Here is a 27,858-nt window from a genome sequence, read left to right as displayed (position 1 = left end):
AATATTTACAGTMAAGTAAAAATAAAATAAAAAAATCCATTYCACTTGATGCGCCACCCCCCCCTTCAATAAAGTACAGAGCTCYTCCATTCCTATCAGACCTACAAAAAGAAAAGCATCAAAATAAAATGTAAAAGTTGACGTTAAGAACAATCATGAAAATCATAGCCACCATCATTTGCCAACTTGTTCATCGCAGTCTCTGGTCAAATACATTAAGAAAGCTTGTGACTCTCCCATGTCTTAAGAGTGTTGCACAGTCTTAAAATAAGCATGGTTGCTTTGACCTTACCAACCTACCAAATATTATGACCAAAGAACACAAATCAAAAGGAGACCAAAGTGTGCAAAAAGGGAGGATAAAAAAACAAGTGTGAATAAATGAAAGCAGGAGAAGGGTAGAAAACGCATGTTCACCTCAATCATTGTGTGAGGTGTTGGCTTTTGGGCAACATCAGTTCCAAAGTGGGCTGAAGTGGCCTAAATGCTAGGCTAAAGTGGAGAATTAGCAATTCAGTAAGAGGTAAAGTAGGAAAAGAACCCAACATCATTTCAGCTAATATTCACTTGCTCTTCCTTTCTTCTCATGGCTTCATCTACCACCCACCCATCTCTCCATCCTTCTCACCATTCCTTCTCTTTAGCTGTACCTTTCCGAGTTAAAACATCAAATAAGAAATTAAAACTGCCCAAGCCTCAAAAGGACCCCCACCAAATGAATATGATCTATTCACAAAATATGCACAGTAAYTCATACCAATGAGTACAGCCCCTTACTATTCTATAAATGAACTGGTTAAAACATACATGGGTACATTTGTGTGTGTGGTCTTTGAAGGTGTAAACAGAAATGGCTAAATCCACACAGGCCCAAATTTCGAGTTGACCTTTTCTTGGTTTGGAACGCGTTTGTGCCCGCAACTATATTTGGCAAAGGAGCACCCGCTTGTCTTTTTCGACCCCCAAAATCAGTCTACCTCTGCCAGCCACCCAAAGAATAGTGGGGGAGGGACAAAGGTGTCTGGCAGGGGGTGCATGATCCAAGCTACCATGGGGTAAATAGGTCAGTGGAGAGGAGGGTGTTATTCACTATCTTATCCTCGTACTATTATAGGCCAGGTTTATCCCATCAACGTTAGGGTGGAGGGGAGAAATTCCTGCAGTCCTTGACCAACTGTCATCCTTTCATCGGTTTATGATTCTCTGTCCTTTCCTCCAAGATCCACTTATTTGTCCAATTGGCAAAAATTCACAACAGAAACAAAACTGGGACAAAGGATCTCTTGAAGCCCTGCAAGGGAAGATTGCGTATTTTAGTCGGATGTGTAGATGTGTTATTTATCACCTGTCTGACAAACTAGGTACATTTCCTTAAGTCCTGCGTGTGTCAACTTAGGGAAAGAGACATCCTCACCTGTCAGTATCCAGTGCATGTGGAGTTGAATATTTCACTTCCCCAGGTGATCAAATGGCATGCTGACCTGCAGAGAGAGAAAAGGAGGGGAGAGAACAAATGACTCCGAAAATTGGAGTGCAAATAAGAGGGCGATCAAGTGAGTGCCGCAACTGTGGCACAATATAAAAGTAATAATCAACCCACTGCATGCTACATAATATAGAAGCTAAACACTAATAGGAAGTCCTCTGACTCTTTGACAAGAAATGTAATCTTTTTCTGGAAGGGTGGACATTTTRCCAGTTGATATTCCCCCTCAAAAAGTTGGTCGTAGGAGTTGGGCTCAGGTGCATGGCACCTGGGTTTTAGYGTTTGTGATGACGCATGTTTGGGTAGCTTTAGCGTACCTGCGATGTGGAAATTCGGGATTGGTCAAGACGGGCTGTGAGGTCAGAGGATGACACATTTGCGGGGGCTCCTCGGTGGAGCCGCATGCTCACCTTCCGCTCACGCTCAGCGCGAGAGATAGCACGCGGCGACGTGTTCCCTGAAAGAGGAAGAATACAAGGGAGACAGTTCTATTTCTATTTAAAAATAGAACTGTTGACTGCAAACCGTCATTTCTGTCAATGCGTTTACAAAATGATTTATCTATATCAAAAGCTATTTCATTGTCCCCCACAATGAAATCGGGCAGTGGTCTGCGGCTCGGTCTCCGTTCGTAAATTAGTCACACGCAATCTCTGACAGCACTGGGACGATTGATGAAACTTGGATGAATGATGCGTCTTGCCATAGAGATCCGGCATTTACAAAGTTACACTGATTGGCAGAAGGGAGCTATAGTAATTAACTGAAATGTGTTAGTCACACACACTCGCTCTATTTGCCCTTTTTGGATAATTTCCTAAATGTTCCTATTCCATTCAACTATAGCTCTAGTTAAAAAGAGCACYGGTGTGTGCTCACCAGACTGCTGCACCCGTGAGGCGGGGTTAGAGATGGCCTGCTCTGGTCCATTCCTAACTCTGTTGGCGGCTGGTGGGTTTGGCCCTGGCGGGAGACCCCGTGCAGCGGATCCCCGAGGGCCTCCTACGATACGCTCGTCCCTTTCGTCAGCTCCCCTCCTCTCACCGTCTTCTGCTGTCCTACTGGCACCCTGAGAAGAGACCACACAGGTTACAGCAAACCCATACCTCTACATAGAAAACTACATCCAAATCATTCTGATTATGTGGACACTATGGATAGTGTATACCACTGCTTTACAACCCTGTTTTTGGAGAGCTATCCTCCTGTAGGTTTTCGCTCCAACCCGTTGTAACTAACCTGATTCATCTTATCAACCAGCTAATTATTAGAATCAGGTGTGCAAGGTTAGGGTTGGAGTGAAAACCTACAGGACAGTAGCTCTCCAGGAACAGGGTTGGAGAGACCTGGTGTACAGACAGAATGTAGCACTTAGTTCCTTGTAAAGAATAAGAGCTTTGGTGTGGCAAACTCACAAATTTGAGCATGTTCCAGTCGAATACGTAGTCATAGGAGAAGCCTTGTCTGTGGAACAGATTCCTGAAGAGCTGACGAAGGTATGAGTAGTCTGGCTTGTCGTCAAAGCGCAGCGAGCGGCAAAAATTCAGGTAGGTGGAGAACTCGGCTGCAGACAAGCAATGCCAATAAAAGGGAAGGGTGAGCAAAAACCCAGGATTGAGAGACTGTGGTATATGCAAACGTTTGTTACAACACTATAGAGAAGGAAAATAGTTGTCCACACATTGATACAAATGTCACAGCCCAGACAGATACTAGTCACTTACAGGGGTATCCTTTGCAGAGCACCTCAATGGGGGTGGACATTTTTTTCTCGCTGATGCGTTCGTACTTCTGCCTCTTTGTGGCGGCTTTGAGGCCTTGCCAGGGCAGAGAGCCCAGGTTGAAGTACATGAGGACATATCCCAGAGACTCCAGGTCATCACGCCGAGACTGCTCTGAAGAACGGGAGACAGGTTTGAATGATTTGCTATTTAGGACATAGACAGGATCGAGTGGTATCAAAATATATAAGCTAAGGACAAGGGGACAATAGTCACTACATCTCAACTAGAGGTCGACCTATTATGATTTTTCAACGCCGATACCGATTATTGGGGGACCAAAAAAGCCGATACCGATTAATCGGCCGATTTTTAAAATGTATTTGTAATAATGACAATTACAATACTAAATGAACACTTATTTTAACTTAATATAATACATCAATAAAATCAATTTAGCCTCAAATAAATAATGAAACATGTTCAATTTGGTTTAAATAATGCAAAAACAAAGTGTTGGAGAAGAAAGTAAAAGTGCAATATGTGCCATTAAGAAAGCTAACGTTTAAGTTCCTTGCTCAGAACATGAGAACATATGAAAGCTGGTGGTTCTCTGTGAGTCTTCAATATTCCTAGGTAAGAAGTTTTAAGTTGTAGTTATTATAGGAATTATAGGATTATTTCTCTCTATACGATTTGTATTTCAATATACCTTTGACTATTGGATGTTCTTATAGGCACTTTAGTATTGCCAGTGTAACAGTATAGCTTCCATCCCTCTCCTCGCCGCTACCTGGGCTCGAACCAGGAACACATCGACAACAGCCACCCTCGAAGCAGCGTTACCCATGCAGAGCAAGGGGAACAACTACTCCAAGTCTCAGAGCGAGTGACGTTTGAAACGCTATTAGCGCGCACCCTGCTAACTAGCTAGCCATTTCACATCGGTTACACCAGCCTAATCTCGGGAGTTGATAGGCTTGAATTCATAAACAGCAGAGCTACTGGCAAATAGCACAAAAGTGCTGTTTGAATGAATGCTTACGAGCCTGCTGGTGCCACCATTGCTCAGTTAGACTGCTCTATCAAATCATAGACTTAATTATAACATAAAACACAGTAATACGAGCCTTAGGTCATTAATATGGTCGAATCCGGAAACTATCATCTCGAAAACAAAACATTTATTCTTTCAGTGAAATACGGAACCGCTCCGTATTTTATCTAACGGGTGGCATCCATCAGTCTAAAACACAGTAATACGAGCCTTAGGTCATTAATATGGTCGAATCCGGAAACTATCATCTCGAAAACAAAACATTTATTCTTTCAGTGAAATACGGAACTGCTCCGTATTTTATCTAACGGGTGGCATCCATCAGTCTAAATATTCCTGTTACATTGCACAACCTTCAATGTTATGTCATAATTACATAAAATTCTGGCAAATTAGTTCACAATGAGCCAGGCGACCCAAACTGTTGCATATACCCTGACTCTGCTTGCAAGAGAAGTGACAATTTCACCTGGTTAATATTGCCTGCTAACCTGGATTTATTTTAGCTAAATATGCAGGTTTAAAAATATATACTTCTATGTATTGATTTTAAGAAAGGCATTGATGTTTATGGTTAGGTACACGTTGGAGCAACGACAGTCCTTTTTCGCGAATGCACACTGCATCGATTATATGCAATGCAGGACACGCTAGATAAACTAGTAATATCATTAACCATGTGTAGTTATAACTAGTGATTATGATTGATTGATTGTTTTTTATAAGATAAGTTTAATGCTAGCTAGCAACTTACCCTGGCTTCTTACTGCCTTCGCGTAACAGGCGGGCTCCTTGTGAGGCAGGTGGTTAGAGCGTTGGACTAGTTAACCGTAAGGTTGCAAGATTGAATCCCTGAGCTGACAAGGTATAAATCTGTCGTTCTGCCCCTGAACAAGGCAGTTAACCCACCGTTCCTAGGCCGTCAATGAAAATAAGAATGTGTTCTTAACTTCTCTAGGATAGGAGGCAGCATTTTCACTTTTGGATAAATAGTGTGCCCAATTTCAACTTCCTTCTACTCATCCCCAGAATATAAGATATGCATATTATAGATTTGGATAGAAAACACTCTGAAGTTTCTAAAACTGTTTGAATCATGTCTGTGAGTATCACAGAACTTATGTAGCAGGCAAAACTCCGAGGACTAACCATTCAGATCTTTTTATTTTTGAGGTCACCGTCTGTTCAATGAGTTTTCATTGGGATACTAGATTTCTAAATCAACCTGTTTGCAGTTCCTACCACTTCCACTGGATGTCAGTCTTTGGAAATAGGTTGAGGTTATTCCTTTGTGGAATGAAGAAGAACGCCCACCTGGAATCAGTGTAACGTTATGTGTACTGTTAGAGTTGCGCAAGACTAGAAAAGTAGCGTTAGTTTGTTGTCATCCTGTATTGAAAACAGATAGACCCGTCTTCAATTTAATTGATTATTAACGTTTACAAATGCCTTAAGTTGTATTACAAAAGTAGTTTGAAYTYTTTTGGCAAAGTTTAGAGGTAATTTTTGAGATATTTTGTAGTGACGTTGCGCAAATTGGAAGCTGTTTTTTTCTGGATCAAACACGCCAAATAAATGGACATTTTGGACATAATTAATCGAACAAAAGGACCATTTGTGATGTTTATGGGACATATTGGAGTGCCAACAAAAGAAATTCGTCAAAGGCATGATTTATATTTTATTTCTGCGTTTTGTGTTGCGCCTGCAGGGTTGAAATATGCTACACTCTCTTTGTTTACTGTTGTGCTATCATCAGATAATAGCATCTTATGCTTTCGCCGAAAAGCCTTTTTGAAATCTGACATGTTGGCTGGATTCACAATGAGTGTAGCTTTAATTTGGTATCTTATATGTGTGATTTAATGAAAGTTTGATTTTATACCTTTCTTTTTTTATTTTTTTTTTTATTTGGCGCTCTACATTTTCCCTGGCTAACTGACTTGCCAAGTTAAATAAAAGGTGTAAAAAATATATATATATTTTTTTAAATCTGCAAAATCGGTGTCAAAAATAACTGATTTCCGATTGTTATGAAAACTTGAAATCGGCCCTAATTATTTCGGCCATTCCGATTAATCGGTCAACCTCTAATCTCAACACTAGGCATGAGCATTGGAGGGTAAAATGAAATCACATTCATAAAGACATTTAGATATTTCAGCCAAACAGGAGGAGGTGACTTAAAAAGTCCCTTACCGATGCCCAGGTGGGTGTTGATGGATGCGTAGCGTGCAGTGCCCGTCAGGTTCTTGTTCTCCCTGTAGGGGATGTGCTGGTGTGTGCGGGCGTCTCTGTACTTCTTGGCCAGGCCAAAGTCGATGATGTACACCAGGTTGCCCTTCTTCCCCAGCCCCATGAGGAAGTTGTCGGGCTTGACGTCGCGATGGATGAAGTTCTTGGAGTGGATGTACTCGATGCGACTGATCTGGAGAGGACAGAGGGGGATTCAGAAGAAAAGGAGAAGTGAGACAACAGAAAGCTCTGCTGGCATGGTCTGTAAAAGCCTTGAAACCTTACTGTAAGCTAACAGTAATTTAAACCCTCCAACAGCCAATGCCTTCAGGGGCACATCGGTAAAAACAGAAACAATAAGTAAAAGAACAAATCTGAGCAAAAGGAAGAACAATGAGGAGGACAGGAAGTGGACAGCCAAATACCATAGAAGAGTAATACGACTACACAGCAAAGTTAAGAGAAAAGGGTGACACAGCAGCACAAGCAAAGTTAGGACAGCAGACAGAGTTAGTGTTAAAGGGTATAGAGGACAAACAGCACAATGAATGTTGAGGGGAAAAGATGACACCATAAGAGTTCTGTACCATCTGGTCTGCCAGCAGTAGCACCGTTTTGAGGCTGAACTTGCGGGAACAGAAGTTGAAGAGGTCTTCCAGACTGGGGCCCAGGAGCTCCATCACCATGACGTTGTAGTCTCCCTCTGCCCCGCACCACTTTATCGAGGGAATCCCCACTGTCAGGCAGGCACAAAGAAGTAGCTTTTAGTGTACATCTAACCATAGTTACTTGCGCATACATCCTTTACGGCTAATGTCATACAACAACAACTTCAGCAAAAGAGTGTTTCAGTGCTCAACACATTATTTTGGTGAACATGATACTTCTGAAATAAAATAAATGCAATAAATGGGTACATTTGACCATTTATGATACAGTCACTACTTTCTGATCCCAATAGACTCAGACGTCTCAATAGGGCATTTACTAGGAATTTACTTATGTTCTTTCTCAGTCACTCCCCCATTCTCCTCACCTCCTCCCTGCATCATCTTATAGAACTTGCTCTCGATGTGCAGCTGTGGGTGTTTGGTCTTCACACATTCCAACTTAATGGCCACCTCCTCGCCCGTGGCAATGTTGGCACCTGAGGAAGCGCACGCACACACACACCAGGGCTAGACTCAGGAGCAACTTGTGAACCATGAACATGGAAAGAAACTCCGGTTGAACACCCAGGGAATGGAAAGAAAGTGTAAGGCTAAGAGGAGGATAAAAGCCAATATGGGGACTAGGCCAGTAGACAGAGGCAAATGGAGAAAAGGACAAGGAAAAAGAGAAATGCTAACAGAGGGAGATGGAGCACTTCCACTTACCAAGGTAAATGTCTCCAAAGGACCCACTCCCTATTTTCCGTCCCAGTCGGTACTTGTTCCCCACTCTCAGATCCATGGTGTTGAAAGTTCACTATGGACACAAAAACAGACGAGAAGAGGCCAAGATGTTACGAGGCAACCATGACCGTACAGTCTAATATTTTACACTTGGCATAGGCTAATTTGCAAATGAAAAGAAACAGAAATGATACAAATCCAACTTAATTCACTAGACCTCGAATCGAAGGCAAACTTTGACTAATGGAACATTTCTTCCTGAACCAGCGGTAGGCCATCTTACAATGGTCACTTTACACATTCCAAACAGGATGACCATTAACTGCAAACAACTAAATTAATTGAGTGAGTGTGTAGCTTGAGCGGGTTGATTAGCAGACAGCTGTCTGGATTCCAGCGATAGGCCACACAATTACATTTGTAGGGCTGCTGAGGAGAGGTGGTACAGAGAAAGTGGGAAATACAGAGGGAAATATGGAAGGTAAGGCCTGAAAGAGAGACAAGAGAAAGAGCAACAACATATCTGCTTGGAAGGGCACGGGAGAGCTCTCCAGAGTCAGCTGGGGCCGAGATAGTAGAAATTGGCAAACACGAGGGAGGGAAGGAAGTGAGTCTTCTGAGCCAAACTGCACATGACACTGGAGCAGGATCATCATTTATTTAGCGCCCTCAAACACGCCATATTCTGCAGCCACTGCAAAGGCGCTGCTGCGTGGGCTGTATGTGTGTCAAAGCCCAGAAAGGAATCTGTGCAATGAACTTTAGAGCAAGACCTGGAGAAGGATGAGGCATACTTTATAGAGCGCCACACCAATTTAGGTGGCCTAAGAAAAGCTTTTTCTATCTCTCAGTTGACAATGTAGTACATACAGATGGGAAGCATTCTGTCAGTTCTCATTACTAAACTACTATAGAGCTTTTCATTGTATGTGTATGACCGTGTCATGTTTTTCCTATGATTAGGCCTAGGCCATCCTACAACACTGACCACATTATACCTCACCATGATTACAGGTCTACTTCCTCTCAACATAATACTTTGGAAATGCAAGTAGCTCATGACAGAGCAGAACGAGGAAGAACAAGAAGAAGCATTCTCGGTCAAACTCAGAGTTGTGTGGCAATGGGCATACCAATTCGGGAATGGAAAAAGTCATCAATTGTGCAGGACTAGTTGTGTATATTTAAACTACCAAGGGGGACCAAATATCTTTCCGGAAATGATTCCAAAAAATTGGCATGAGGTTCTTCCCATTGCCTGTAGTGTTGTCAGAAGAGGCATCAGGTGACAGACAGAAATACATATGTGATGGTAGTAGATGGATTAGGGTTAGGTTTCATTACAACATGAGGATTTCAACTGTAGAGACCCAGCTCAGGCCTAACATTAATTATTTAGCAGTTGATTAATCCTACTGGGTCATGTGAGAGGTTTTATCAATAGATCACAGTTCAGAGCCAGGCTTTATATTTTGGTAGGAAACGATCAGGAAGTGGTAACTACAGTGTAAATCATACACTCCGGCACCATGTATTGCAATATTCAACCATTACCACTATTCCCATGAAACACTACAGAGTATTTACTGACTTGAATCATTTCATCAGTGTGGGCCTGTAACCTACATAGAATTACAATGCGTTCTCTTTAAGAGGAATTCTGTCTTAACAAAAAGCTAGGAGGATTTCACAACCACATGAAAAGGGACACTTTTTCAGAAAAAATACAACTAGACCTACATAATGCCAGTCTATTTCACCTAGTGTTAATGTATTAGCTAGGTACGGCAACGTGAAATGTAACATTTGCATGGACAAAATCCTTTTACGGATTTGAGTATCATCAACCCAACATCTTCTTACGTCATCTTTTAGAAAGCTGTCGTTGCGTTGGTAACAATCAAAAGGGAAGCATCTCAACTAGGGAGAATAGTTGTGACATTTAAGATCACTCAAAAGTCGAACTGGTTACAATAATAATAACATCTACCGTACACTTCAAACAAAAGGTTGCTACTGTGACAATACCAACTGTCCGTATACAGCAGTGGTTGTGCCTAGCTAGTAAGTAGCCCGAGAATACGCTTGCCGCTTCAACCATGTACCAGTCATTCACACCATTTTAAATACCTTCAAGCTTCACAAATAGTTGACAGTGTATACGATCATGTAACATTTTGACTTTATTCTAGCCGCACCCTTACCTACCCTATGTTCTCCAGTGATAGACATCTCTATTCGCCCCCTCCCCCTCTGCGACGCTCTGAATACAAGACTCCGGTTCGGTCGAATCAAGTTCCCTTTCCCCCCTGGTTTCGTCGGTTCCCCAGTACACTACTCACACGATATTAGGTTTATTAGAGAGGTGGTTCAGTGGCGGTGCTGATCCGAAGGTTGTCAGTCAGACTGGGCCCCGGGCAGCGAAGGATGGGAACGGATTCTGGTGGCTCTCATACCCCAATTTTCCTTTAGCATCGGCTATACTCCTTGTTGATAGTGAAGCTTCAATACGAATGGCCGTCTCTATCAGAGTTCTGTCTCCCCCTCTCGTTACTTGCAACGCACCATTGACCAACATCGATGATGTCAGAAGCACCCGGATTGCCTTAAGGAAATAGAACAGCTACAACTGTAGACATTCTTAAATGTTACACATTTGATGAATAGGCAGCCTCAGAAAATAGATACAACTGAATTAGTGAAAATAATATGCATTTACACAGGCAGCCCAATTCTGATATTTCTCTCACTAATTGGTCTTTTGACCAATCAGATCAGTGCTGAAAAAGTGCTGATATGAAAAGATTAGTGTAAAGAAGATCAGAATTGGGCTGTTTGTGTAAACGCAAGCATAGAGAGTTGGCTTTTGTTCAGTTATTCAGAGAATAGGCCTTTGCAGGAAGATTAGATTATTATGAACATTGTTATGAAGGATAATAGAGTGAAGACAAGAGCCATCATAACAAATAGCAATGGTTATGGTTTAGAGATAGTGAAGATTCCATCCAGACATTAGTCCTCATCCACATTACCAAAGGGTTCTCCATAGTCCCGCACCCTGGAGTTTAGACACAAGCAGCAGAAGTGAAAGAACAGCGGAGGTCCCCATAAGGTACCTCTAGACCCTGATGGTTTTGCACAGTGATGGGCAACTGGCAGCCCCCCCCCTTTTGTGGAACTCAGTTGGGGTCTAAACTTGATGTTGAAAGTCAGAATAGTAGAACACACACGGTGCAATTTCCAAATTTGGTAGTGCATCAAGTTTTTTTCTTGTTACGTCAGTCACTGACAGTCACTCAATTAGCCCAATTAATCAGCTAACATTTTTTAGATTGATAAATTAGTCTAGCCAGCTATCTAAACTTGTAATCATGGTCAAATTACCGACAGGTTTCCCCATTGATTTTGTTATTTACTCTCATATTCAAAACTACAAACATTTCTCTCCACCCTATGGCAAAATTAGTAAAATTGCAGGAACTGTGTTATAAAATTGCTAAATCTTCTCCCCACCCCATGGTAAAATGTTTTGTTCGTAAGGTGGGGTGCCCAACAAAATTCCCCAATTGGCTAGGGCCGGCTCTGACMGCACGTGTGGTTATGGATGTCGGTATTCAGACCCGCAAGCCACTGCAGCCACGAGTTCAGATTTTTTGTGGCCCCCACCCCCATCAAAGTTGCCCATCTGTTTTTTCACATACAGGATTTAAATACTCCATACTGTCATACTAATTGCACCGCAAATGATAGATCGCTGGAGATGCGCATGCTTCTTACAGGCTGTGTGGCTTGTACAGTAAATAGGATTGGTTAAGATGGCATAGCAGATGGACACCAGCTTATTTGAGTGTGTGTGACGTGGAGCGGACACAGGAACCCGTGTGTGAACGGTGTTGGGACACCTGAGGATAAGAGGCCATTCTGTATAGATGGACAATTCTCAATGACCACAAGACAAGCAGAAGCCAATACTTTCATCTTTATTAGTAATCTTGTTCTCTTTGTTTAAATAAATTTCTTTGTAAAATCTCAAAACGAAACACTGAACAGGAGTGTTAAAGCCTGTCTTAATTTAAAACGATACACAACAAAACATATAAACGCACGGTAACTCTTTTCTGTGTCTTGTAAACAACCCCCCACCACTCCACAGTTTGATAAGATTTGGCATGTCCTTTTTCTCAATACATATGCCTTCAGCTCTTAGTATCATTAAAATTGTTATTTTTATTATTGCAGTTCGGACAATAAAAAAGACAGTCTGCAAAAAAAATATTCTTAAAATGAGAAAAAAAAGACTAAGCATTAGTGCCAATGTTCTTGAACACAGTCAGCAGTATACCGAATGCACTCAAAACATATTTTTAGACCTTCAGTAAGCAGCCTCGCACACTAATCATGACAGGCAGTAACATGCACACTACATTATCCTCACATTCACACACAGGGGTTTATTACTTGGTCTCATTCTCACTCATACCCACACTGAGTATTCCACACACAGTATCCCACTCTCTGAGAAATGCAATGTTGCCTCATACTGCCAGAGTTTCAACAATTATCATAGTAACAGTAACAAACGTGATTGAGAGAAACAACAGTAGGAGGTCAGCATTTGAAAGGAACAATTACATTTCAGTATTCCACTGTTCAAAATAAAAACAACCATACAAAACAGAAACTAACATACACAATAAGATACAGTTGTCATCAATCAGAGCAGTGTGTTTGCACGTGTTTTGATTCAGTCTCCATAAGGGGCATGAATGGAAACTGCAGGTTGTCCTGCATCACATAGTTTTCCTATATGACGCGAGTAATGCTGTTACAGTGCCCATCTGTCCGAAGGCTAGTTTGTATTTGGTGTGTGCATGTGTATGCAAGTCTGTCATCAAATCACCTACTAAGCACAATGCAATCCAGCCAGTCTCTCAGACCGACAGACTAATTTTTCAGGTTCAAGTCTAGCAGTTGAAATCTTCATCTGTGGAAAAAGGCCTTACACGTCTAACAGTCCCTGCATTTGTTTATATAATAGCTTAAGTCTGGCCATGAGAATGTGTGTAAGCATGTCTCACATTTCTGCTTGTGTGTTTACGTGGTTATATTTAGTAATTTATATATGTATGTGTGTGTGTTTACGTGATTATATTTAGTAATTTATAAATGTATGTGTGTTTCCCAGTGTATGTCGTGTGTCTAAATATATACTTATGTGAAGGTGTGTCAGATGGAGTCAGCCCCTCCTCCCAGCAGGTCACCAGGCAACAGGGCAGCTGGGCTGCCCATTTGGTGCCTGTCCTCCATTTGGGGTGCACCCCACAAGCTGCTGCTGGAGTAACCTGGGGTCACACCACCCCAGAGCCCAGACCTCCCTGCCTCTACCCGTCCCACCCCACCCCCTACCCCCTTCCCAGCCCCGTTGGCGCTCCACTGAGCAAAAATACCAAGCCCAGGACCTTGGGCTGAGGTGGCCTCCGGAGAGCTGCCCGTACCATCCAAACTTTGCCAGCCGGAGCTGGAAGGCCCCACACTACCCAGAACACCTCCACCGCTGTTTCCACCCAAATTGTTTCCTGCTCCTATTGCTGCTCGTTCACTCCCCAGGGAGCCCCCTCCGCTGTTGCCCACCGCTGTGTGCGTTCCTGACGAGCCCTGGGCCGCCCCTGCCCCTGGGCTGGCCCCCTCCGCACCTCCAACCTGGGAATGTGCAAAATAGCGAGCCACTTCCTCCTCACTCACAAACTCCGCCAGGATTGTGGTGTTCCCCAGAACACACCTGGAGAAAACAAAATATGTCAGTGTCCTTTAGTAAAACAGGTGAAGTAGTAGAAATTGTACTAGCTGAATGGCCATCAGGCTCCAATTCAGCATTATAATCTTAAATAAAGGTAAAATAAAAAACATGCTGCATGGAGTTAACATTAGGGTAAATTTGCAAATATTTAATTACAGGCATTTAGCATTACACTAGGCAGCAGCACAGTGTTTGTTAGTGTGTAAAGGGATAGTAGCCTACATGTGCAGTGCACCCTGAGCCTTGGCTGCTTCCTGACGTGTGCTGTAACGAATCAGGGCGCTGCCCTGGGTCAGGCCGAGGTGAAAGGTCAGCAGGGGGCCGTGCTGCATACAGATAGTCCGTAGTGTGGAACCGTCAATCTGTAGGAGAACAGAAAACTTAGTGGGATACCAGTGTGTCTGTGGTGGGGAAGTGTGAGACTGTAAAAGGGTGGGCAGTAGAATTATACATTTCCCCATTCTGTTTTTCCCTTAGCAGCCCTTTCATGCCAACGCCATTCATGCAATCCTTAATTGATTAAATGGATCAGTCAACTTCACAATCCAATTACACTTGGGTCACGAATTCACACCCACCCCTCTCTCAATGGCCATTTTATTTAATATCTGTGATAAATTCCACTTCGATGATGGGTCAGAAAACATAAAATTCAAAYTCACCCACAACATAATCCCTAGGCCCCCCCCCCATCCTTCTGCTCATTCCCTCCCTGGTCATTGGTACTAGTGCTAACATCTTTATCAATTCTCTCCATCTGTACCTGAGGGGTGAGATTGCTGAGCAGTAGCCAGCAGCTGCCTCTGGAGGCCACACCATCATTCCACGCTGAGCCTACGGAGGAGAGAGAGGGCAGTCAGAAACAAAGGGTAGTCTTTCAATCTTTTTTCTGTTGTAAAGCCGATATTTAATAAATATCTTACTACAATGAGTTCTGAAAACCCAACAGCTATAAAAATGGTTTTGTATCAAGTTGGCCAGGAAACAGTTAAAATCACTAGTGTTGATCCAGATATATAATATTACCTGTCCCAAATCTTGAATCTTGACTGCCCCCACCCTCTCCCCAGCCCCTGGTCAAACGCGGGGCTCCGCTGCCCCATAGAGATGTCGAGGCCTGTTTCTGACTGGTCAGTCCAGGAGGGGGGCGTGGCAGCTGGGAACTGACGCGACTGGTCTTCCACGGCTTATTGTGTCCGATGGGCTCTGGGGGCCAGCTGGGTTTGTACTCCGAGTACTTTGCTGAGGAAAAAAGCACAACTTTCAACACACCAAAATAAATGACCAAGGGAAACAGCTCATTTCAATACATCATCAATTTACAGAGCTTTGGTTAGCAGCACATTCTCTCAAATATTAGACTAGACCTTAAAGCTGTTCATATATTAGAGAATGTCACTACCTGTGCTGTGTGCATTGCCAAGGGGGTTGTCTGAGGCACTATAGGGCCAGGCACCTGGTGAAGGCAGCAAGGTGTTGAGGGAGGGGTTTGGCCCTGCAACAGAGAGATAGGATGTGTCAAGAAATACTGCAATACAACATATGGTGTGCCTGTGGAGGTCATGAAACTTGGTCAACCGGTGACTTACAATCAAGTAACTGTCGGTCTCACAGTAATTGACCATTAACTAAAGAACACATTTAGTATCTCCTGGCTTTCACACATAGCCTACAAGCCACCGTTGTGCGCGTACCTGACGAGCCCTGGGCCGCCCATGCCCCTGGGCTGGCCCCCTTCGTACCTCCAACCTGGGAATGTGCAAAATAGCGAACCACTTCCTCCTCACTCACAAACTCTGCCAGGATTGTAGTGTTCCCCAGAACACAAGGGAAACATAGCTAATTTCAATCAATTTACAGAGCTTTGGTTAGCAGCTCAGTCTCAACTATTGGACTAGACCTTAAAGTTGTTCATATTAGAGAATGATGCTACCTGTGCTGTTGCATCCCCAGTTGTGTGTCTATATACACTGCTCAAAAAAATAAAGGGAACACTTAAACAACACAATGTAACTCCAAGTCAATCACACTTCTGTGAAATCAAACTGTCCACTTAGGAAGCAACACTGATTGACAATACATTTCACATGCTGTTGTGCAAATGGAATAGACAACAGGTGGAAATTATAGGCAATTAGCAGGACACCCCCAATAAAGGAGTGGTTCTGCAGGTGGTGACCACAGACCACTTCTCAGTTCCTATGCTTCCTGGCTGATGTTTTGGTCACTTTTGAATGCTGGCGGTGRTTTCACTCTAGTGGTAGCATGAGACGGAGTCTARAACCCACACAAGTGGCTCAGGTAGTGCAGCTCATCCAGGATGGCACATCAATGCGAGCTGTGGCAAGAAAGTTTGCTGTGTCTGTCAGCGTAGTGTCCAGAGCATGAGGCGCTACCAGGAGATGTGGAGGAGGCCGTAGGAGGGCAACAACCCAGCAGCAGGACCGCTACCTCTGCCTTTGTGCAAGGAGCACTGCCAGAGCCCTGCAAAATGACCTTTTCACAATGTATAACCACGGATTTCAGCTCTAAATATGCACATTTTCGAACAAACCATATATGTATTGTGTAATATGATGTTATAGGACTGTCATCTGATGAAGATTGTGAAGGTTAGTGAATAAATTTATATATTTTGCTGGTTTTTTCGCTATCGCTACCGTTGCGTTGAATGAATGCGGTTGTGTGGTTGGCTATTGTAGTAAGCTAATACAATGCTATAGTGTTTTCGCTGTAAAACACTTAAAAGATCTGAAATATTGGCTGGATTCACAAGATGTTTGTCTTTCATTTGCTGTACACCATGTATTTTTCATAAATGTTTTATGATGAGTATTTAGGTATTTCACGTTGGTCTCATTGTTCTAGCTGCGTCGGTGCTATGTGATTGTAGCTGCAATGTAAAACTATGATTTATACCTGAAATATGCACATTTTTRGAACAAAACATAGATTTATTGTATAACATGTTATAAGACTGTCATCTGATGAAGTTGTTTCTTGGTTAGTGACTAATTCTATCTCTATTTGGTCGGTTTTGTGCAAGCTACCTGTGCTGTGAAAGAAATGTCTGTGCTTTTTTGTATTTGGTGGTGAGCTAACATAAATATACGTGGTGTTGTCGCTGTAAAACATATATATATATATTTTTATTTTTTGTTGTTGTTTATTTTTTTTATTTTTATTTTTAAATCGGACATGTTGGCTGGATTCACAAGATGTTTATCTTTCATTTGCTGTATTGGACTTGTTAATGTGTGAAAGTTAAATATTTCGTAAAAATATTTTTTGAATTTCGCTCGCTGCCTTTTCAGTGGAATGTGGGGGGGGTTCCGCTAGCTAGACAGGTTAATGTGAGAGAATTGTATTCCCTAAAAAGTTTAAGTCATTGGCCCGCCCCCATGAGCAGACATGATCTGGCTCGTGGGACAGCCCTTTTGTATTGTTACGAATAAAACCCCCACCTGAAAAAATCCTCTTCAGACCATGCCTACCTCGGTCAGCTGAGGGGGCAAAGGTTTGAGTAGAGACCACAAAAACCRCAGTTTAAGCTAAGGTTGTAATGGTTGTTGAATTTCTAACCATACAACGTGGAGCATTGGCTACACGGTAGGAAATGGTTCAACTCTGAGACTATCGATCCTGACAGAATAAGAGCAAATCTTAGATACTAATTACTAGTCTGCAGCTAGAAATTGTCAACCTGGGACGCGAAGACCGACAACCGCCAAAACATCTAACCTATAAGAACATWTTTGAATGGTACTCTGAAGTATCCATTCTAACCACGAAAGACTTCAGGGAAGCAGAGAGACGCTCGGATGAACTTTCCAACAGAAGGACTGACGATTCCAACAGATCACAACGACACACTAGGAGCAAGTATATATTGATTGCAATTATTCCCAAATGAGTGTGTTCATGTGCAAATGATTAGCATTTCAATTAATATAATTATCAACTGTGTAGTGACTGTCTTTACCACACCCACTTCCCTTTGTCCACCAAGCCGTTATATCGGCTTAGCCCACTAGGGAACCTCCCCTATCATTTCCTTGTAACCATTTCTAATGTTTGTTTATGCGTTTGTGATTATTTATTTACTAACTAACTAAATAATGAAGACAATTGGTGTATGATGATTCATAGTAAAGGCTGGGTTCGTGCAGATAACCAACAATTTATGACGTTTGGAATGAGACTAACGTGAGGTAAAGAATATTTCATTAATTAGAAGACTGATCAGATAAAATATCTGAAGAGTTATATTAGGAAAATTATAACTTTGTAATCTGAAGATTATCCTTGGTGCCCCAAATTCCTAGTTAATTACATTTACATTATTTGTTTAAATCACGTAATAATAATTAGAGAATTGATTTAATAAAATAAGTCTTCAATCTAACGATGCCAAAGACACGACATGTTTTTTTGTATTGGATATATTTACCATATAATATGGAGATAGAAACAAACCTTACCATAAGTAGATAATTGTAAATGATTAAATCCTTTCAATAGAAATACAAATGTTTTAGTTATGAATTTAAGTTTAATTCAATGAATTGACTCTTCACATGGGATGTTTTCACTGAACAACAAAAGGAAATATTGAATGATCCCCAATGATCCATTGCATCTCCCAAAAACATTTGTAAAATCATAGTCTAGAAACTAAAGCTTTGGTTGTCTTCCTCTCAGGCTTCAATGTCTTCTCCCTGGACCTCCTCAATGTCCACCCCATCTTCACTGTCACTTTCCAACCTTGAGGATGGCTCATTGTCAGGCTCAAAAAGCCTCAAATTTGCCCGGATGGCCACCAATTTTTCAACCATTGTATTGGTCAGCCTGTTGCGTGCTTTCGTGTGTATGTTCCCAAACAAGGACCAGTTGCGCTCTGAGGAGGCTAATATTGGTAGAATTTGGAGGATGGAGGCAACAGGGGAAAGAGCCTCAGATCCACAAAGTCCCTTCCACCAGGTGGCTGATGAGATATGTTGGCACAACTGCCATATTGCATCTCCATCCCAGAGCCCTTGCTTGGAAGTGTACTTCGTCAGACTGCCAAGAACCTTTCCCTCATCCAGGCCAAGGTGGCGAGACACGGTAGTGATGACACCATAGGCCTTGTTGATTTCTGCACCAGACCGGATGCTCTCGCCAGCATACTTGGGCTCCAACATGTACGATGCGGTGTGTATGGGCTTCTGGCAGAAGTCTTCACGCTTTTTGATGCATTTCAGAACTGCAGTTTCCTCTGCTTGGAGAAACAGTGAAGTGGGCAGGGCAGTACGGATTTCTTCTCTTACATCTTCAGAGTCTGAACATCAGACAGGATGGCATTGTCTCCCTCAATCCATGCAATGGCTACTGCTATAGGTTCCAGGAGTTTCAGGCTGCTTACCACTCTCTCCCAAAATACATAATCCAGGAGGATCCTCTTGATGGGGCTGTCCATATCGGCAGACTATGATATGGCCATTTCTTGGAGACTCCTTCCCCTCCAGGAGACAGTCAAACATGATGACACCTCCCCAACGGGTGTTGCTGGGCAGCTTTAATGTGGTGCTCTTATTTTTCTCACTTTGCTTGGTGAGGTAGATTGCTGCTATAACTTGATGACCCTTCACATACCTAACCATTTCCTTGGCTCTCTTGTAGAGTGTATCCATTGTTTTCAGTGCCATGATGTCCTTGAGGAGCAGATTCAATGCATGAGCAGCACAGGCAATGGGTGTGATGTGAGGGTGTGACTCCACTTTAGAACAGGCATGCTTCATGTTTGCCGCATTGTCGGTCACCAGTGCAAATACCTTGTGGTCCAAGGTCATTGATGACTGCGTTGTGTTGTCCCTTGTGTCTGTGCTCTTGTAGAATACTGGTTAAAGGGTGGAGATGTAGTTAATTATTCCTTGCCCACAAACATTTGACCACCCATCAGAGATGATTGCAATACAGTCGGCTTTCTCTATGATTTGCTTGACCTTCACTTGAACTCTGTTGAACTCTGCATCCAGCAAATGAGTAGATAAAGCATGTCTGGTTGGAGGGGTGTATGGTGGGCGAAGAACATTCAGAAATCTCTTCCAATACACATTGCCTGTGAGCATCAGAGGTGAACCAGTTGCATACACAGCTCGAGCAAGACATCCATCAGCATTTCTCTGACTACGTTCCTCCATTGAGTCAAAAAAAACTTCTGATTCCAGGAGGACCATGAGCTGTCGCTATCGATAAGGTGTCTGATTCYTKATTTTCACCRCGAATAGAAGTAGAGGTACTTTTGTCAGAGGTTGCTTGTTGTGAGCAGTGAGGAAACTTTATGCACTTGGCCAGATGATTCTGCATCTGTTGCATTCTTCACATATGATTGGGCACAGTACTTGCAAATGTACACAGCTTTTCCTTCTACATTAGCTGCAGTGAAATGTCTCCACACATCAGATAGTGCCCGTGGCATTTTCCTGCAAAGATTTTTTTTAAGAGTAAATAAAAACAAATACAATTCCATGTACAGATAAATAGTTAAGCAGTTAGATTAAACAAATCCTTTGTAAGATAAATGTTTTAAAATGAAACATATGGAAACAGGTGAATTAACACTCCTCAGTTAGCAGGCTCAAGCAAACTAAACCCCACATGGTAGCAAAAACTAACTAGCAGAAATTGTTAACAAGTTAGAAATGATTTAAACACTTTGCTCTAGGCTACTACTTACTAGTTAATAAAAAATTATTTATGTCATAAAATATATTCACCCCACCCAGTACTGTAATGAAAACTTACCAGAAAGCATGTAGTACTTGGCTCAGACAGTGTAGTAGTGTGGGCTCAACAGCATCTCATTAGTGTGCAAGATCTTGAGAATCAGCTCTACATGTGATGGAAGAATGCACTGTGCATGCAGAGGATTGCAATTCCATTGAATTGGGGATAGTTTAACCAAAATATGCCACAAGACCTACAATTGCCTTATATGTATCCTACAAAAAAAGGTCCACTGTTATAAGCCAACCATTTTGACGAATTTAAGCAAAATTCCCCAAATTCCAGGGCTCAACTTCCCATGAAAAATGTCCGGAAATTTACAGACCCTTTGCAACCCTAATTGTCCCCCGTCAGACTATTCTTGATTTAATCTTGTTTTTACATATACTAAATAATATATATGTGAAATTTGTTTTGATTTAGAACAGACCATTGTCGTGCACCTGCACCAAAACAGGGGCAGCGGGATAAAAAAAAAAAAAGCACTTAAATAGCAAATGGAGGATACTTTTCCCACCAGGCAGTTCGACTGCCCTCGTGACCGCCAGTAATACGGTCACTGCAACAGCCCAAGGTGTGCCAATAGGTTTAATCTCATTCAATACTTATACAGAAACAGTGAGTACCTGCATTGTCTCGAAGTAACTGGTGGTCAGAGTCACTGAGGCTAGAGGGTCCATGGGAGCCCAGCACACTGCCAGGGGTCATGTACGGGTCCGACTCCGGGTCGGCACTCTGGATGCCTTTCCAGGGCACTCCAGGCTGGAACTCTGTCACCGCAGAAACCACAGGGAAGACTGAGCCTGGCAATATTGACATTTTTTGCAACTGCAATATTTCATATGTGCATGTCAAAATTGTGCATTAGGAACTTGGGGTACTGAAAGCAGCTTACCTGGGGGCCAGCTGGATGTCCCAGTCATGGTGCCCATCTTGCTTCCAGGGGTACGGTGCCAGTTGTCAGAAGGGCCCTGAGGGGGCATTCCCAAACCATCAACCCCGAGCAACTCATACTGTGAATATGGGGAGCCCTCTCGAACTTTCATGGCCATGGGTAAAGGACCTGCAATAGCACACAAGACAAAAACAGAAATACAAATAATTTGTCAGTTTGACATGGCTTTTCCTTTTATGGCTTTATATAGGTATGATTATTCATGTCATTAGCAAGAAATTGGATTTTAATGACTCACCATTCTTGTGATGGGCTGTATCTGGGGGAGAGGGGGCCGGAGAGTGACCCTCCATCATCCATTTGAAGCGGGACTGCTGCCCTCCTCCATCCTTCACCCCCCCCACCATGGAGCCCAGCTCCAGCCCAGACAGATTGCCTCCGGGAGCAAGACCTGATATACCAGAAAAAACATGGTCAGATGGTTCATTCAATGCAGTCATGAGCAAAGATGATGGCTGTGTTGATAAAACCTGGGCCAGTATAATCCCCCTGAAATCGAACATCACGGAATAGCTGCTAGGTGATTTAAATGAAAGACCTTCGTCACGGCAACAGTGATATACGAGCTACTGTTTACACAAATTAGTTGGATATGATTTAGTAATGGTTTGCCTTTGACGTCATACTGAGTACACTGCTCTAAACTGACAGATTGGACTGAGATATGTTAGAGAGATAATAACGAAGACCAAACCTAAGCAACTTACCAGAGTACATCCCCTGTGTTTTGGCATGAAGATCTGACAAGGGGCCACCCATACCAGGGTGGGGGATCGAGTCTGCCATCGGCTGTTTTGGTGCCCCTCCAAGAGATGGGGACAGTTTGGAGCTCCCACTGCCTCCACCTACCACTCCCTGTTGTTGCTGTCTCTGTTGTTGCAGAATAGCCATGATTCTAGCCAGCTATGGAGACATGGGGTAAGAGAAAATATTTAAAAATATGTACACAAACACTGCATCAAGAGACTAAAAGACAAGCTGGCTAAAAAGCTACTTCATACTGAAATTCTAGCACAACTATTGCATCTAATATTTAAATTAGTCCGAACTGCTATAGGTATAGTGATAAGGCACTACACTACTATGGGACGTTCAGTACCTGCTGTGGATCAGTCTGCTGGCGTATAGGCTGGGGCAACTTCCTCTGGTTCTGCAGGAGCTGCTGCTGTTGCTGCTGCTGCAGAAGGAGCTGACAAGCCTGGGGGGGTATGGAGTTGACAGGCACAAAGTAGTTTTACTATTCTATTCCACTGAGAGAGCTAGTGTAGTAGCAGTTTTACAGTTGCAATTACTTGATATACAATCAATACAAGATTATTTGAATTACTGAGCAATTTAGAAAATTGTGATAAATTGTTCAGACGGCCTGAACCACAACATCGAGGCGGAGACGATATTTACCAGGTGGAATTGCTGCACATGAGGGTAAATGTTACTAAGCACGGCAAGTTGCTGTGGTGAGAGCTGAGGTGGGAACACCCCTCCTCCGACTCCTCCAACACCTACTCCTCCAACACTGCTGCCAGGAGAGGGTATCTGCTTTAGCATGGGACCCGGCACCTGTGACGTAAAAAAAAAAWATATATATATATAGATAGATAGAAGGTAGAGTTTTGTTAGACAACCTTGGCCAATATTCCAAAATGGTAATCTAAAGACAAGCTAGAAAATATATTGTTATTGACTTTTGGAGCACCTGCTCATACCCAACATGGAACAACTTTGCAAATAAACATTCATATTCATGAGGTACAACACAGGCAACGCACCTGCGCAGACAAGAATTGATGAGGGACTTGTCCGCGTAACCCTTGGGGGGGGTTCATGGGATGCATCCCAGGCTGGCGCATTCCCCGAGACTGAGGCATACCACCGCTGCCACTAAATAAACCATGACCACCCATCTGGAACGATATACATAAGAGTACAGTTAAATATGAAAAGATAAAAAGGAACAGTGAGAGCTGATAAAAGGAAAATATCTATAAAGTTAGTTGACAAAAAAAGCTAGTTGATGTTAGCTGGCTAGCTAATGATAGGGTCAACATATCTAGCCTCCTTCACCTAGGCCAATCGACAGACCATGCAAACACTGCTTAGCACAGCTTCAAGGACACCTTGAACCCTTTGACAGGAGTATGACTCTCTTACCTTGTCACTGTAAGGCCCCATGTCTCCAGGCCCCATGTCTTTGGAACTGGGCATACGGTAGCCTCCGCCACCTCTTCCTCCTCTCCGCATTTCACCGCTGTAGTCGTTCATCCCTCTCTTATCTCCTTCCAACTTTTTATCAAGACTCAAGTCCTCGCCCTATTAAAAGAGTGGGAAGCTTGAGTTTTTACTCAAAGTAACAGAGTGATCAAAGACTTAGTAGTCACGATCTGGTTAACCATTACTACAAACACGGTTATGTTTTAGTGTTTTTTTAAAAACCTCTTCAGAACATCATCTTGAGAATCTATGCTACCTAGCTAGTTCCAGTTGGCTAACATTAGCTACTAGCCAAGCTAGCATGTAATTACATTGCAAATCATGGTGAGATACTACGTGCATTCACTAATAAGAAACCATATAAATTCATGCCAAAATCTGCAAAGCCTCAACTCCTAGTGTTTGGTGAAGTATGGGAACCGTGCGRACATCTACTGTATGCGGTGCTCATTTCATCCCGGAGGACTTCAATGGCTTAGTATAAGCAGTGGAAGGCAGGATTCAGAATGAAACCAGGTGTTGTGCCGAGCGTTGTTTGTGAAGCCTGCAAGCTCTATTTCAGGGTTCCCCAACTGGTGGCCTTATTTGGGCCAAGTTCTGTGTGTCAAAAATATAGATTTTTTTTATGGTTCATTGTTGGACATAAGACTGTAAAAACACCAATAAATAAGTGATTTTTAATTTTGGAAATGTGTTCAAAGTATTCCCAAGCATAATAAAAAGATGCGATTGTATAAAAAATGTAAGCAAGGTTTGAAATTATTATGTTTCAGTCAAACAGATCGGTTTGGGCTTATCGTGGATAATTTGCAGTCTACAAATGATTTGTAATTATGTTCCGGCCCCCCCAGACCGTCCACGCAATAWTTTTTTTAAATCGTTCTACGGCTAAATCCAGTTGACCATCTCTGCTCGATTTCCTACTGGTACATCGAGAGTCAGCAGTGATSAGAAACCGTGTAAATTCAATGTGGATTTACCGCACTATAAATCACTATTGGATTAGCATGCAGACTCTCCCTCTGAAGTCCTCTCCTTGGCTCTTTGACTRTGGTAGCCAACTCAGCCGTAAATTGTTAACTTCTTATGGCTGCAGGGGCAGTATTGAGTAGCTTGGATGAAAGGTGCACAGGGGTGCCCAGAGTAAACGGCCTGCTCCTCAGTCATTAGTTGCTAATATATGCATATTATTATTAGTATTAGATAGAAAACACTCTGAAGTTTCTAAAACTGTTTGAATTATGTCTGAGTATAACAGAACCCATATGGCAGGCAAAAACCTGAGAAGAAATCCAACCAGTAAGTGAGAATTCTGAGGTTGGTCGATTTTCAACTCATCGCCTATTGAAAACACTGTAGGATATGGATCTGTTTGCACTTCCTACGGCTTCCACTAGATGTCAACAGTCTGTAGAACGTTGAATGAAGTTTCTACTGTGATGTTGAGCCGGATGGGAGCTGTTAAGTCAGTGGTCTGACAGAGCGCCAGGTCCTGGTCACACACATTCCACATGATATCGACTTGCGTTCCATTACTTCTATAGACAACAAAGATATTCTCCGTTGGAACATTATTGAATATTTGATAAGTTTATTCGACCTGTAATATAACTTTAATTTTCGTCCGACGTTCGCCTGGACCTGCATGAGCGTTTGGATATGTTGTACTAAAACGCGCTAACAAAAGTAGCTACTTGGACATAAATGATGGACATTACCAACAAAACAAACATTTCTTGTGGAAGTGGGAGTCCTGGGAGTGCATTCCGATGAAATCAGCAAAGGTAAGTGAAGATTTATAACCTGAAACCACCACTCTTTAAGGAATACTAGGATAGGATAAAGTAATCCTTCTACCCCCCCTTAAAAGAGTTAGATGCACTATTTAAAGTGGTTGTTCCACTGGATATCTAAGGTGAATGCACCAATTTGTAACGTCGCTCTGATAAGAGCGTCTGCTAAATGACTTAAATGTAAATAATGCTTTTTATGAGTTTGTTGACTGCACAATTTTCGGTAACTGTATGGCTTGCTTTTGTGGCTGAACGCGATTCTCAGATTGAATATTGTGCTTTTGCCGTAAAGATTTTTGAAATTTGACACAGCGGTTGCATTAAGAACAAGTGTATCTTTAATTCTATGTAAAACATGCATCTTTCAAAGTTTATGATGAGTATTTATGTTATTTGACGTGGCTCTCTGCAATTTCTCCGGATATTTTGGAGGCATTTCTGAACATGGCGCCAATGTAAACTGAGGTTTTTGGATATAAATATGAACTTAATCGAACAAAACATATGTATTGTGTAACATGAAGTCCTATGAGTGTCATCTGATGAAGATCAAAGGTTAGTGATTAATTTGATCTCTATTTCTGCTTTTTGTGACTCCTGTCTTTGGCTGGAAAAACAGCTGTGTTTTTCTGTGATTTTGCAGTGACCTAACAATCGTTTGTGGTGTTTTCGCAGTAAAGCCTATTTGAAATCAGACACGTGTGGGATTAACAACAAGATTACCTTTAAAATGGTATAAGATACATGTATGTTTGAGGAATTTTAATTATGAGATCTGTTGTTTGAATTTGGCGCCCTGCACTTTCACTGGCTGTTGTCATATCGATCCCGTTAACGGGATTGCAGCCATAAGAAGTTTCAGTCTCCGCTCTCTTTACTTTATATCTGCTGTATATCTGTTCTGTGGGTTTCTCCCTGTGCTAGACTAGTTGTTCTCTGGCTTACTACTTAGCCATGTCGACAGTGGTGATTGGCTAGCTAGGCTAGTTATCTGGCTAGGCTAGCTAGCAGGCTAAAATAAAATAAAATTGCTGGCTTGCTAAGATGACTGCATATACTGGTAACATTATTTGATAACTGGTTAGATGGCATTATGCATTTCCAAAAATGTGGTTTACTTTAATGTAGCTGTAAGCTAGGTGTTGACAGCAACTGGCTGACTCAAGCAGTGCTAACCAATGGTCCCTCTAAACTGCACGCATTCCACACAGCTCCCCGGGACTGCCGCACAGGAATATCAACCCACAGAGAGATGCACAAGAATGAGCTTCACTGCTCTAGAAAGTTCAGTGGTCACCAATCGGTCAATCATGATCGACCAGTTGATAGTGAAGGGATTCCTAGTCGATCGCCAAATAAAAACCTAACGATAAAGCAATGTGTTCCTATTTTTACCACTGTTGGCGGTAGACGCACCCAATTCAGCTGCCCTGTGCGCCGTGTAGGTGAACTGTTGCCATTTTGAACCATTTCATGTGTCTTATGGCACAATCTCTGCCTTCCCGGTGGGCCCAGAGAGCAAATCAAGTGCACTATGTCTACCACTGGCCAATCAGATGGCTCAGATGACCGTGTCTGCAGTAACGTAGCAGGCATAAAAGGAAGCTACAGCAAAGTTGATACTGTGAGTTTTCAAAACCATGACCAGAGAGACCCAACGAATACAGCAAAGATTTTATGAGTGGGTTTAAGTTTAACTCAGCGCTGTCAACACTTAAAAGCCATGAAATGAGTTCATCCCATTTCCACTCAGTGCTAAAACATGCAATGCAGCAGTAATGAATGAGTAGGGAAGTATCTATAGAGAGTTGCGTTATTATCATCAGCTTGGGTCGTTTTAATAGAGGAATATTTCCCCCTCTGTTCATAGGAGTAACATGAATTTGTGCAATAATGCGGTGCAATTCGAGTTTTGCAATCAGCTGGAAGACCGTGTCCCTTTTTGGTCAGTGGAGGAAAGGGAGACCAAAGGGATGTTTAGAGGCAGTCTCTGTATGCTGCTCCCTCCCTCCGCTGAGACTGAACATCAGATGCAGGCCCCATAAGAACAGTAAAATAAAAAGCTAATTATTTAAATGTGTGCTCACGCAGCTATGTCTCACAAGTAATACAACAATGGATCTATTACCAGTGTGATCATACAGCCTACCTCGAACTTTGATAAATAAATAAATATATTTTAAAAATGGCCCGAACAAAAATGCATTGGCAGGGCTATTCAAGCAAAGCTAATATGTGGTGATAATGTATTGGGCCTATAGCTTACTACACAAACATGATCGCTACAGTACTGTTTTCAACTGGTTAATGTTGCATAGYTTGTTTTAAGTAGGTAAAAAAAAAAATCTGAGCGGTAGATCTCAGCTTATATTTTGACTCAGAAAAGGTTGTTTCTTGTTAACACCATCAACGTATCCCTTTACTGTGGCAATTGTGATCGA

The 27,858-nt window shown here is 42.4% G+C and overlaps 2 protein-coding genes across 6 annotated transcripts in view; both read right to left on the bottom strand.

The window, feature by feature from the left end:
- Nucleotides 1-888: 888 nt before the first annotated feature.
- LOC111980707 (casein kinase I) lies at nt 889-10,422 on the bottom strand. 4 transcript variants are annotated; one of them, XM_024011605.2, is made up of 11 exons: nt 10,102-10,417; nt 7,876-7,966; nt 7,536-7,646; nt 7,087-7,235; nt 6,464-6,692; nt 3,211-3,381; nt 2,902-3,050; nt 2,366-2,555; nt 1,804-1,943; nt 1,415-1,481; nt 889-1,291 (listed from the first exon to the last, which is right to left on the bottom strand). In XM_024011605.2, exons 2-10 carry the CDS (start codon nt 7,949-7,951, stop codon nt 1,449-1,451), a joined length of 1,248 nt encoding a protein of 415 aa, XP_023867373.1. In that variant the 5' UTR covers nt 7,952-7,966; nt 10,102-10,417; the 3' UTR covers nt 889-1,291; nt 1,415-1,448. The 4 variants fall into 4 exon arrangements, 3 of the variants coding, with proteins under 3 accessions (XP_023867373.1, XP_070305224.1, XP_070305225.1); XM_070449123.1 differs by having other exon boundaries at nt 10,238-10,328; XM_070449124.1 differs by having other exon boundaries at nt 10,098-10,117.
- A 1,435-nt stretch (nt 10,423-11,857) lies between these two features.
- Nucleotides 11,858-27,858, bottom strand: part of LOC111980706 (trinucleotide repeat-containing gene 6B protein) — a 28,130-nt gene continuing 12,129 nt past the window's right edge. For both annotated transcript variants that reach the window (XM_024011602.2, XM_024011603.2), the window contains exons 9-21: nt 23,565-23,723; nt 23,183-23,317; nt 22,815-22,973; nt 22,513-22,611; nt 22,121-22,316; nt 21,652-21,804; nt 21,354-21,521; nt 21,085-21,228; nt 15,093-15,185; nt 14,717-14,932; nt 14,454-14,524; nt 13,913-14,052; nt 11,858-13,672 (exon numbers count right to left, since the gene is read on the bottom strand). In XM_024011602.2, the coding sequence (XP_023867370.1) occupies nt 13,120-13,672; nt 13,913-14,052; nt 14,454-14,524; nt 14,717-14,932; nt 15,093-15,185; nt 21,085-21,228; nt 21,354-21,521; nt 21,652-21,804; nt 22,121-22,316; nt 22,513-22,611; nt 22,815-22,973; nt 23,183-23,317; nt 23,565-23,723 (2,286 nt within the window). In that variant the 3' untranslated portion in view covers nt 11,858-13,119. The remainder of the gene's footprint in view (nt 13,673-13,912; nt 14,053-14,453; nt 14,525-14,716; nt 14,933-15,092; nt 15,186-21,084; nt 21,229-21,353; nt 21,522-21,651; nt 21,805-22,120; nt 22,317-22,512; nt 22,612-22,814; nt 22,974-23,182; nt 23,318-23,564; nt 23,724-27,858) is intronic.

Source organism: Salvelinus sp. IW2-2015, linkage group LG20, assembly GCF_002910315.2.
Source record: "Salvelinus sp. IW2-2015 linkage group LG20, ASM291031v2, whole genome shotgun sequence".
NCBI lineage: Eukaryota > Metazoa > Chordata > Actinopteri > Salmoniformes > Salmonidae > Salvelinus > Salvelinus sp. IW2-2015.
This window is presented reverse-complemented; position numbering and strand designations above follow the sequence as displayed.

Coding starts and splice junctions, on each gene's coding strand:
- LOC111980707 (XM_024011605.2), bottom strand. CDS start 7,951: ATGGATCTGAGAGTGGGGAACAAGTACCGACTGGGACGGAAAATAGGG. Junction 1,944..2,365: donor CTCACGGGTGCAGCAGTCTG/GTGAGCACACAC, acceptor TTCCTCTTTCAG/GGAACACGTCGCCGCGTGCT. Junction 1,482..1,803: donor CCCGAATTTCCACATCGCAG/GTACGCTAAAGC, acceptor CTCTCTCTGCAG/GTCAGCATGCCATTTGATCA.